The sequence below is a fragment of the Penaeus vannamei genome, chromosome 9 (assembly GCF_042767895.1).
Source record: "Penaeus vannamei isolate JL-2024 chromosome 9, ASM4276789v1, whole genome shotgun sequence".
NCBI classification, from domain to species: Eukaryota; Metazoa; Arthropoda; class Malacostraca; order Decapoda; family Penaeidae; genus Penaeus; species Penaeus vannamei.
Window position 1 is genome coordinate 47,064,956 of NC_091557.1, and position 11,473 is coordinate 47,076,428.

The 11,473-nt window shown below is 55.8% G+C and overlaps 1 protein-coding gene across 1 annotated transcript in view; it reads left to right on the forward strand.

The window, feature by feature from the left end:
* LOC113800383 (zinc finger protein 704) overlaps positions 1-11,473 on the forward strand; it is a 186,770-nt gene that overhangs the window by 36,896 nt on the left and 138,401 nt on the right. Inside the window, exon 2 of the mRNA XM_070125884.1 lies at positions 739-920. Coding sequence (XP_069981985.1) covers positions 739-920 — 182 coding nt within the window. The remainder of the gene's footprint in view (positions 1-738; positions 921-11,473) is intronic.

An 11,473-nucleotide genomic window follows, 5' to 3' on the forward strand; every position in this document is an offset into this window, starting at 1 on the left:
CTCTCTCTCTCTCTCTCTCTCTCTCTCTCTCTCTCTCTCTCTCTCTCTCTCTCTCTCTCTCTCTCTCTCTCTCTCTCTCTACCCCTCTCTCTCTGTCCCTCTCTCTCTCTCCCTCTCTCTCTCTCTCTCTCTCTCTCTCTCTCTCTCTCTCTCTCTCTCTCTCTCTCTCTCTCTCTCTCTCTCTCTCTCTCTCTCTCTCTCTCTCTCTCTCTCTCTCTCTCTCTCTCTCCTCTCCCTCTCTCTCTCTCTCTCTCTCTCTCTCTCTCTCTCTCTCTCTCTCTCTCTCTCTCTCTCTCTCTCTCTCTCTCTCTCTCACTTCAGAGTGCGCCTGTGGTGGTTTTGAGAGTGTGCCGAGTAGACGCGTGAGTGCCAAAGGTTTTGACTAGGGAGGGAGTGTGAGGGAGGGTAATAGAGCGTGAGAGAGTGAGGGAGGAGTGTCAGAGAGAGAGTGAGGGAGAGTGAGGGAGGGCGATGGAGTGTGAGAGAGACTGAGAGTTAGGGAGGAGCGTCAGAGAGAGTGAAAGAGAGAGAGAGTGAGTGAGAGTGAGTGAGGGCGATGGAGTGTGAGAGAGAGTGAGGGAGGTGTCAGAGAGAATGGTAGAGACAGAGAGTGAGTGAGAGTGAGGGAGGGCGATGGAGTGTGAGAGAGAGTGCACGAGAGAGGGCGAGGGTCAGGGAGGGCGAGGACGACCAAGGCGGCCTCGAACTAAGCGTGTCTTCTCCCTCCCCCCCCCACAGAGCGGCGTGAAGCAGGACGTGAAGAAACGCATTGAGGACATCCGGCTGCTGGAGTCGAGGAAGTCGGCGCGCCTGGCCGACCAGGACACCGACTTCGCCAAGCTGGCCGACATGTCCACCGACAGGAAGGACCGAAAGCCCTCGCAGACCATCGACGTGCCGGCGCCCTCGGGGTTCCAGGGGTAAGTGCCTCGCTCTGTTTTTCTTTTGTTTTTCTCCTCATCATACTGCTGCTGCTCCTCCTCTTCTTCTTCTCTCTTCCCCTCCTCCTCTTCTTCTTCTCTCTTCCCCTCCTCCTCCCTCCCCCTTTCCCTTCCCCAACACACTTTCCACCTGTTTCCCCCTTCTACTTCCTCCTCTCTCCTCCTCCTCCAGTCCCCCCCCTTTCCACCTCCTTCCCTTTCTACTTCCTCCTCCTCCTCCCTCCTCCACTCCCCCTTTCTACTTTTCCACCCTCCTTCGCCCCCCTTCCACCTCCTTATCTCCCTCCCTCTCCACTCCTCCTTTTCCACCCCCGTGTCCCCCCCTCTCCCCGCCCCTCGTCCGCCCCGTGTCCTCGGCGCCCGTTAGGCAGCCTTTCCGTCCTCGCATTTCCCAGGGCGAGCGTGCCACGGCTCCCGACCCCGCGGCTGACAGGTAGATGGCGCTGATCCCTAATGGCGGACGCATAATGAATCTCCTCTTTTTTGAACGATTATGCCTTGATTACGAATTCTAATCCCCCCCCCCTCTAAATTAGGAACGGTTTAATTAAACCCCTAATGGTTTATGTCGAGTGATTCCCGTAATTGCTGATGGAACGGAGCATTCCCTAACGAGGAGGAGACGGACCTGGCGCGGCGCCCTCCTCCACCCGAGGCGCGTCCCCGGAGCGGTACGCCTCGCGTGACTGACTGACTGACGGACGGAGGACATTCGGCCGCCTTCTTGCTGGAATGGGCGGCACGCGATTCGCTATGTTTTCCGCTTTGGGGCCGAGGAGCCATCGATCGGATTGTACGAGATGAGACTCGTTCGCTCGCTCGTTCGCTCGGCTGGGACGGACGCCTGGGGGATGATGGCTGGACCGGCGGGGGAAGAGGTGGGAGGGAAAAGAATAAGTAAAAAAAAGGTAAAAAAAAGGAGAACGCAAATTCGGGGGAGTTGAGAATATAATAAGAATGTGAAAAAAGCGAAGGAGAACGTAATATGTGGAAGTTAAGAATATAATAGAGAGGTAAATGGCGTCAACTCGACAGGTAATTGAGTTCGCGACAATGGAGACGGCGCCGCCCCCCCCCCCCGCCCCCCCGCTGGCCGCAGACGGGGCGAGGGCGAGGGCGAGGGCGAGGGCGAGGAGAGGGGCGAATTCGGACGCGCTCGCCGCCGCGCACAAGGCAGTCGGGGCGGCGCAACAAGTTCTGACTCGTGATGGGTCGGGAGGGAGGGAGGGAGGAAGGGAGGGGAGGGGAGGGGAGGGAGGGAGGAGGGAGGGAGGGAGGGAGGGAGGAGAGAGAGGGAGGGAGGGAGGGAGGGGTGGAGATAGGAGAGGGAATGAGGGAGTAGTAGCAGAAGGATGAAAATGAGAATTAGAATGAGGTGAGTAACAAGAAGCGGGGGAAGGAGGGGTATAGTAGGAACAGGAGGAGAGGGATTAAACGTAGAATAAATAGGTAGACAGATTGACGTAAATCCACGTTGAGAAACGGAGTGAGGGGGGGGACCAGGTCGACGCCCCCCCCCCCCTGAGAGCTGAGCAGAGAGGCGTTACGCTCGTCCAGACAGGAATGCAGCCGAGATGGAGCGACGGCAGGGAGCAGGGAGCAGACAAAATGGGCCAAGGAGCAGGGAGCAGAGAGAATGGGCCAAGGAGCAGAGAGCAGAGAGCAAAGTGCAGTGGGCAAGGAGAAGGGAGCTCGCTGGCTCTCGAAGTACCGGTTTAATGGCGATTGAGCGAACGTGCGTGCGATAGCCGCCGAGACTGAGCGGCCTGCTCGGCGATCATGGCGACGCCAGGGGAAAAAGAGCCTCGTCTGAGCACATCTTTCAGGGCAGACGAGCAGCGTCTCCGCGCCCCCGTGCACCTCTCACCCAGCGCAAGACCCTCGTCGATGGCGAGGCGGACCCAGCGCAGCCGTCGCAGGAAGACGTTCGCCTCGGGGCTGTGGCGTCGGCGCCGTCGCCTCGGGAGGACGTCGGCCAGGAAGCCCGGCGCGGGCGTGCGGGCGAGCCTCCAGAGACAAAGGCTTCGCGGCGCTATTGTTATGGACGTCGGCGGCAAATTACGCCTTCTTTATCTCCTCCAGTCACCGTGCACTGAGCGGAGGAGGTAATTGTGGCGGAATCGTGAAGACTGTGCGGCTGAGGCCCTCGGCCCGTCGGCGACGCAAGACGCCGTGATGAGCGGCGGCGCGTCCAGGCCGCCGCGCCTTTGTCTTCGGGGCGGCGGCGGCGGGAGCGACGGGCGGCCGCGCGCCCTCCGGCCCTGCGTCCGCGCTGGCTCCTCTGTCCGCAGCGAAGGGGCGGGGGAGCGGGCGGCGGCCGTGGTGTATCGGCCATTAATGTTTCCGACTCTCGGGGCGGGAAGTCATTTGGGAATTAGCTCGACGTCCATCAGCTCGCGATAGATGGGACTTGGGCGTCCTCCTGATTGGCGGGCAGGAGGACGCCCGCCCGCCAATCAGGAGGCGGCGTGGGGCGCTTCGCCGACCTGGAACCGAATGAACAACTGATTGCACTCCTGTCCCTTAATCTGAACATAATCGGCAACATGGCAACCTCCGCAAGACTAATTATTGCTCGTAATTAAGGTGAGAGATTGCGCTAATTGCATCATTATGCGCCCTACGTATGGATGCAGTCGAGAGCGGCTGATAATGAACGACATGTTGCGCAGGTTGATAAGGAGGGCGAGAAGCCGTGACGAATGGGGAGGGGGACCTGCCGACCCCATCCCTGGGGAAGGGGGGGGTGAAACGGGCTCTCTCCCTCTCTCCCTCTCTGTCTCTGTCTCTCTCTCCCTCTCTGTCTCTCTCTCTGTCTGTCTGTCTCTCTCTCTCTCTCTCTCTCTCTCTCTCTCTCTCTCTCTCTCTCTCTCTCTCTCTCTCTCTCTCTCTCTCTCTCTCTCTCTCTCTCTCTCTCTCTCTCTCTCTCTCTCTCTCTCTCTTCCTCCCTGCCTCCTTCCTTCCCCTCTCTGCTTCTCTCTCTCCCCCTCCTTCCCTCCCTCTCCTCTCTCCATCTTTCCCTCTCCTCAGCATTCTCTCTATTACCTCTGCATTGAGTCTACCAATTGCAAGCGGTGTGTTACGGGCAGGCAAGGGATCGGACGGCAGTGCTTGCAAAAAGTCACGTGAGGCAATGAGGTGGCCGCTTGCAACGCCCGTGGCAGCGCGGCGAGCAGGTGCGAGGGCGTGTCAAGAGTGGGAGACCAAGACCTTAATACGTATAATAGACCTTGGATATAATTTAGGTTTAACAACGCTTTCCTTTTCTTCTCTTCCTTTTTCGTTTTAGATTGGAAAGGCCTGTTGGAAGGGGTAGGGTACATGGGGGGAGGGAGGGGTACTTCTTGACTCTTTGATGGGCGGGACAGTTGAGAGCGGAGTGGCGGGGTATGGGCGGCGGGCGCGGAGGAAGGTGGGCGGGCGTGCGACGTGGCGAAGCTCGCGCGGACAAGATGGCTCAGGCTGCAACAGGTCAAGGGAGCGCGGGGGGAGGGAGGGAGGGAGGCCGGGAGGGGAGGGAGAGGAAGGGGGTGTGGTAGCAGGAAGGCGGAGGGCGGGGGGGGGGGGTAAGGGGAGGAAGGAGGGAAAGGTGTTAGCAGGAAGATAGAAGAGGGAGGGAGAGGGAGGGTTGAGGGGGAAGGGAAAGGTGTAAGAGAGAGTGTTAACAAGAAGACAAGGGGAAGGGGAGTGAACGGGAGGGGGGGAGGGGCTGTTGCAGGAAGACCAAGAGAAGGAGGGAAGGAGGCTGGTTGGAGGGAGGGGCGGGGAGGCGAAGGAATCCCCGTCCCGTCATCCTTCGTCGTCCTGAAGCCACCCGGTACGAGGAGCGGTTTCGTCCTCGTCGTCTCAGGTCCTCGCAGCACCGACGTTCGGGTCTGAGAACTTAAATAAATCATAAATAAATAAATAAATAAATAAATAAATAAATAATAATAAATAATGAATAAATAAATAAATAATAAATAACAATAAATAAATAATAAATAATATTAAATGAATAATGAATAATATTAAATAAATAATAAATAATATTAAATAAATAGATTAAGAACTTGGCTCAATTCTCGTGGCGATGGCGGTTCGTGACGTCGCTGTGTGCATTTCTCTCTCTCTTTTTGGTCCTCTCTCGGCGGCAGGGAACTTTTGGTGTTCACTTGGGCTTCACGAATTCGCGATCAGCTGGGCGGGAGATGGGCCAGGGTTCCACGTCCGGGGGAGGGGGGGGGGAGGGAGGAGGAGTATGAAGGAGGGAGGGGGGGGAAGGAAAGGAGGAGGAGAGTGGGGAGAGCGCGTGATTGAGGGAGTGAGCGTGGACCTGTGAGGATACCAGTCTTCAGGGCCCCGTTTCAGTGTACACACACACACACACACACACACACACACACACACACACACACACACACACACACACACACACACACACACACACACACACACACACACACACTTTGTACTTATTTATGATAAATATAAATAAATAAATGAATACAGAGAGAGAGAGAGAGAGAGAGAGAGAGAGAGAGAGAGAGAGAGAGAGAGAGAGAGAGAGAGAGAGAGAGAGAGAGAGAGAGAGAGAGAGAGAGGAAATTCGCAAGAGCAGAATGCGTGAACCGTGCCTGGCGTCAGTCACGTAGACGGCGCTGGCGGCGGCCGGCACCTACGACCACAGCGTCTGTTCAAGCGCCAAACTGGCCGCCTCCCCCGCGCCCACGCCCACGCCCACGCCCGCGCCCACGCCCGCGCCCGCGCCCGCCTTGACCTCTCGGGCGATCACGTGAGGGCAGTCATTCGCAAGGAAAAGTCACCAAATTCGGCGAGAGTGAAGTCCTGTCCGGGGCCGTCGGGGCAGCCTCGGAGAGCGTCAGAGCCCCGGAGGGCGAGTCTGGCGCTGCGGCAAGGGCGAGGCGGGCGTCGAGGGCGGAGGACGGGCGCGTTCGTGCGGCAGCCTTTCGGGGGCAGAGAGCGCCGTTGCGTCACCCGGCGCGCGACAGCCCCGTGTGACCCCGTGACCCCGTGTGGACGCAGGGGACGACCTGTATTCTCCCCCCCCCCCCTTCCCCTGGCATCCTTGACCCTCCCCCTTCCTCTGGCATCCTTGACCCTCCCCCTTCCTCCCCTCCCCCGCCAGCTTGCACCCTCCCCGGATCGCCCCCTCCCCCCCCTCGCATGCAGCTTTCGGACGACCTCAGGGCCAGCGCCGCTCAAGGCCGCGTCCCTCGATGGCGGGCGGGTGAACGACCTTCCGCGGCAGGTGCGAGGGCGGCAGGGGCATCCATGCACCGATGACGTCACGCTGATAGCTTATCAGAGTCATTTAACCGACCGGGAGGCGACGGGGACATTTATCACGCGCCGAGGGGAGGTGGGGGGGAAGGGGGGGAGGGAATGCTCGGGGCCGTTCGCCTTTCGTTGGTTCTGGGGTCGGTTTGCTTATTGTATTATTCGGAATAATATTTCTGTCTCTGTCTGTCTCTCTCTCTCTCTCTCTCTCTCTCTCTCTCTCTCTCTCTCTCTCTCTCTCTCTCTCTCTCTCTCTCTCTCTCTCTCTCTCTCTCTCTCTCTCTCTCTCTCTTCTCCCTCCCTCCCCCTCCTTCCCTCCCTCCCTCCCTCTCTCTCTCTCTATCAATTTATCTATCTTTATCTATCTCTCTTTCTTTCTTATTTTGTCTTTCCTTCCTCCCCTGTCCATTTCCCTCTCCCCCCTCCCCCTGCCCCCTCCCCTCCTGCAAGCGGCTCCGTGGAATTTTTTCGTTCGTTGTGCCGTGTCTGTGGCGATCGCGGGCGTCGGTGTTTGCCGCGGGCGCCGTCGATAATGTAACCCTCATCTAGCTGTTTATCCTGCCTGAGTCACTAAGTCCAAGTCATAAATAAGGGCCTTGGGTTGATGACCGCTTCTCCGCCTCACGGGTTCGCCCTGTGTTTTCCTTCGATTCCCTGCAACGGGTGCTGGCTTCGGCTCGGGTGTTGTGGGTCGTCTTTGTTCCTTGCGTTTGTTTATGTTGTTTGAGAATTAATGTGACTTATCTTGGCTCGTATATTTTTTTTGTGGAGGTACCATGTGTTTATTTCATTTATTCGTTTTACTTTTTTAGAGATGAAATTCGGGTCTTTAATTCCCCCTTTTGAGGTGTCCTGTGGCCGCGCCTGCCCGTGCATCTATTGAGGGTGGTTCGCCCTCCCCGCCGCCCTTCCCGCCCTTCCTCTTGCCCCTCGGCCGCTGCCCCTTCCTCATCACCTCCTCCTTCTCCTGCTACTTCTCCGTCTTCATCTTCTTTTTCTTCTTTTCTTCTGCTGCTTATTCTTCCTCCTTTTCTTCCTCCTCTTTCTCCTTTTCTTCCTTCTCTTTCTCCTCCTCCTCCTTTCCTTACCACCTATCCTCCTCTTCTCCCTCTCTCCCCTTCTCCTTGGCCCTCCCATCCCCTCCCTCTTAGCACCTTACCTTCCCTCCCCACCTCCCTCCTCCCTCCCCCCCCTCGCCCTGTGCCAACCAGGTCACCTCGGCAACCGACCCGAGCCAAGGTCGCTGACCCTCGGCTGGCGGACAGAGGCACTGGCGATCGCGGCGGCACTGTGCCACCTCCGCCGCCATCGACCTTCTGGCCCAGTGGCATTGACCCTGACACTCGGGGCTCTCTCAGGGCCAAGCTTCGCCACCTGTGCGGATTTATGGGGCCACAATGGGCGCTGATTGCAGGTCTCGCGGACACGCTGCGCTCTTCTCTCTCTCTCTCTCTCTCTCTCTCTCTCTCTCTCTCTCTCTCTCTCTCTCTCTCTCTCTCTCTCTCTCTCTCTGTCTGTCTGTCTGTCTGTCTCTCTCTCTCTCTCTCTCTCTCTCTCTCTCTCTCTCTCTCTCTCTCTCTCTCTGTCTGTCTGTCTGTCTGTCTGTCTGTCTGTCTCTCTCTCTCTCTCTCTCTCTCTCTCTCTCTCTCTCTCTCTCTCTCTCTCTCTCTCTCTCTCTCTCTCTCTCTCTCTTTCTCCCTCCTCCCTCCTCCCTCCCTCCCTCCCTCCCTCCCTCTCTCCCTCTCTCTCTCCCCCTCCTCTCTCTCTCCCCCTCCCTCTCTCCGTCTCTCCCTCCCTCCCTCCGTCTCTCCCTCCCTTCCTCACTCTCCCTCTCTCCCTTCCTTCCTTCCTTCCCCCTTTGCCTCCCTCACAATTCCCAAATCCCCTCCTGCCCCTCCTCCGGAGCGCCTCGCGGCTCGTGAGGTCGACCAGACCAGCTGTGGCTCACAAGGACAGCCGCACTCCTTGCTATCTGGCGCCAGGGGAGGGGGGTGGGAATGGGAAGAAATGGGATAACGATAAAGGGGGAAGGGGGTGAGAAACGAGAAGAAATGTGATAACGATAAAAGGGGGGAAGGGTGAGAGAAACGAGAAGAAATGTGATAACGATTAAGGGGGAAGGGGGTGAGAAACGAGAAGAAATGTGATAACGATAAAAAGGGGGGAAGGGTGCGAAACGAGAAGAAATGTGATAACGATAACACAAAACCACAAATACGATTCCAGAAAAAAAAACATGAAAAATACGACAGCAATGACACCGGGAGCTACAGCCTCCAAACGCGACCCCAGTTCCTCCTCCTCGGGAAATTATTCCTTTCGTCGAGGCGGTGGTTCGCGCCCGGCCTCGCCCGACGACCCTCAAGCGAGCCGGGCAATTGCCACCGTGCATGCAACAGCCCCTGGGAGTTGCAGGCGTTGCAGGCGAGGGCGAGGGCGAGGGCAATGGCCAGCGGTGTGCGAAGTGTGCTCGGCGCTGCGGACTCTCTCGAGGAAGTGTAAACAGTGACGGGCCAAGATCAATGTCAGCGCGTGAATAATTGAGGGCCGTGGATTGAGGGAATATCTCTGTTTGTCCTTCTGTCTGTGTGTCCAATTATTTATCTGTATGTCTGTTTATCTATTTATCTACTTATCTGGTTATGTATCTGCCTATCTATCTATCTATCTATATCTATCTACCTATTTGGATATAGGTCTGCCTATCTGCCTATCTATCTATCTACATATATACGCACATACATACGCAATCACAATCTTGAGTTCAGGTCTTTGTTAACCGACGCCAGGTTTGTGCGTGTGAGTGAGCGAGTGAGTGAGTGTTGTGTTTGCGAGTGTTTGTGCGTGTGACTGAATGAGTGAGTGAGTGTTGTGTATGCGTGTGTTTGTGCGTGTGAGTGAGTGAGTGAGTGAGTGTTGTATATGCCATTGTTTGTGCGTGTGAGTGAATGAGTGAATGAGTGTTGTGTTTGCGAGTGTTTGTGCGTGTGAGTGAGCGAGTGAGTGAGTGTTGTGTTTGCGAGTGTTTGTGCGTGTGAGTGAGCGAGTGAGTGAGTGTTGTGTTTGCGTGTGTTTGTGCGTGTGAGTGAATGAGTGAATGAGTGTTGTGTTTGCGAGTGTTTTTGCGTGTGAGTGAATGAGTGAGTGAGTGTTGTGTATGCGAGTGTTTGTGCGTGAGTGAATGAGTGAGTGAGTGTTTGTGCGTGCGTGTGTGTGAGTGAGCGAGTGAGTGAGTGTTGTGTTTGCGAGTGTTTGTGCGTGAGTGAATGAGTGATTGAGTGTTGTGTATGCGAGTGTTTTTGCGTGTGAGTGAATGAGTGAGTGAGTGTTGTGTGTGCGAGTGTTTTTGCGTGTGAGTGAATGAGTGAGTGAGTGTTGTGTGTGCGAGTGTTTTTGCGTGTGAGTGAATGAGTGAGTGAGTGTTGTGTATGCGAGTGTTTGTGCGTGAGTGAATGAGTGAGTGAGTGAATGAGTGAGTGAGTGTTTGTGCGTGTGAGTGAGCGAGCGTGTGTGCGTGCGTGTGTGCGTGAGCGAGTTGGATTCCAGGAAGTCGAGGAGGTTTCTGGCCGCCATTGAGGAGGTGCCTTGGCTGGGGCATGTTTATTATTATTATTTTTATTTTTATTTATATTTATTATTTATTTATTTATTTATTATTTATGTATTGTTTATTTATTTGTTTATTATTTATTTATTTATTTTTATTTATTTTATTTATTTATTTTTTTGAGGGGGAGGGGTGTTGTCGTTATTTTTATTCTTAGTTTTCTTCTTATTGTTGTTGGTTTTGTTATTGTTATTATTGTTAGTGTAAATATTAGCATGTTTATTATCGCTATTACTATTGTTTTTGTTTTTGTTGTTATTATTATTATTATTATTATTATTATTATTATTATTATTATTATTATTATTAATGTAGTAATAATAATAATTATTATTATCATTATTATTATCAATTATTATCATCAATTATTATCATCATCATTATTATTACTGTCATAATTGTTGTTTTTGTTGTAGACGCTCTTGTTGTTTCTCTTCACCCCCCCCCCCCTCCCCTTCCGATTGAACCCATGTGTCCTCTCCCCCGCTTGACCTTTGTCCTTGAAGGTCAGGCGAACCCACAGCTGTCTCGTGACGTCATCAATCTGAAGGCGAACGCACAGCTGTCTCGTGACGTCATCAATCTGAATGCATGTCCTCGCGCAGGTGTGTTCGGTCGCTCGTTCGTGAAGGGTGTCAATAGGTGAGCAGGTGTGCGCCTTGGAGGGGTGCACCTGTGCGTGGGGGTAGAGGGGGAGGTGTAGGGGGGGGAGAGGGAGGTGTGTGGGGGGAGGGGGAGGTGTGTGTGGGGGGAGGGGGGAGGTGTGTGTGTGTGTGTGCGGAAACGTCGATGGGTGTGCGGGTGGGTGGAGGAAACGGCATTCTTCGTGTCTGTTTTGTCTCTTGATTTCTCTCTCTCTCTCTCCATCCCTTCCCACTCTTCCTTTCTCCATCTTCTCCGCCCTCCCATCCCTGCTCCCCACCACCCTCTCTACCCTCCCATCCTCTTCCTCCTCCCTTTCCCATCCCCTTCCCTCTTCCCCCTCCTCTCCTCTCCCTCTCCCTCTTCCCTCTCCCTCTCTCCCCTCCCTCTCCCTCTCCCATCCTTCCTCCCTTCCTTCTTCCCCTTTCCCCCACCCTCTCCCCCTCCCCCTTCCCTCTCCCTCTTCCTCTTCCCCCTTCCCTCTCCCTCACCCTCTTCCCCCCTTCCCTCTCCCTCTTCCCCCTTCCCCCTCCCTCTCCCCCTGCCCTCTCCCTCTCCCCTCTCCCCCTTCCCCCTCCCTCTCCCATCCTTCCTCCCTTCCTTCTTCCCCTTTCCCCACCCCTCTCCCCCTCCCCCTTCCCTCTTCCCCCCTTCCCTCTCCCTCTTCCCCCTTCCCCCTCCCCCTCCCTTTTTCCCCCATCCCTCTCCCTCTCCCCCTCCGTCTCCCCCCTTCCCTCTCCCTCTCCCCCTTCCCCCCCACCTCTCCCCCTGCCCTCTTCCTCCTTCCCCCTCCCTCTTCCCCCTTCCCCCTCCCTCTCCCCTGCCCTCTCTGTCATCTTGCCCTCTCCCCCTTCCCCCTTCCCTCTCCCCCCTTCCCCCTCCCTCTCTATCCTCTTGCGGCGCGGTCCCGGCGTGCGGTGCGCTCTTGACCGCACGTGAGAACTGCGGTCGGGAGCGCACGTGCTTGCGACGCGGCGGCGGTCACGTGCCGGGCGACGTCACG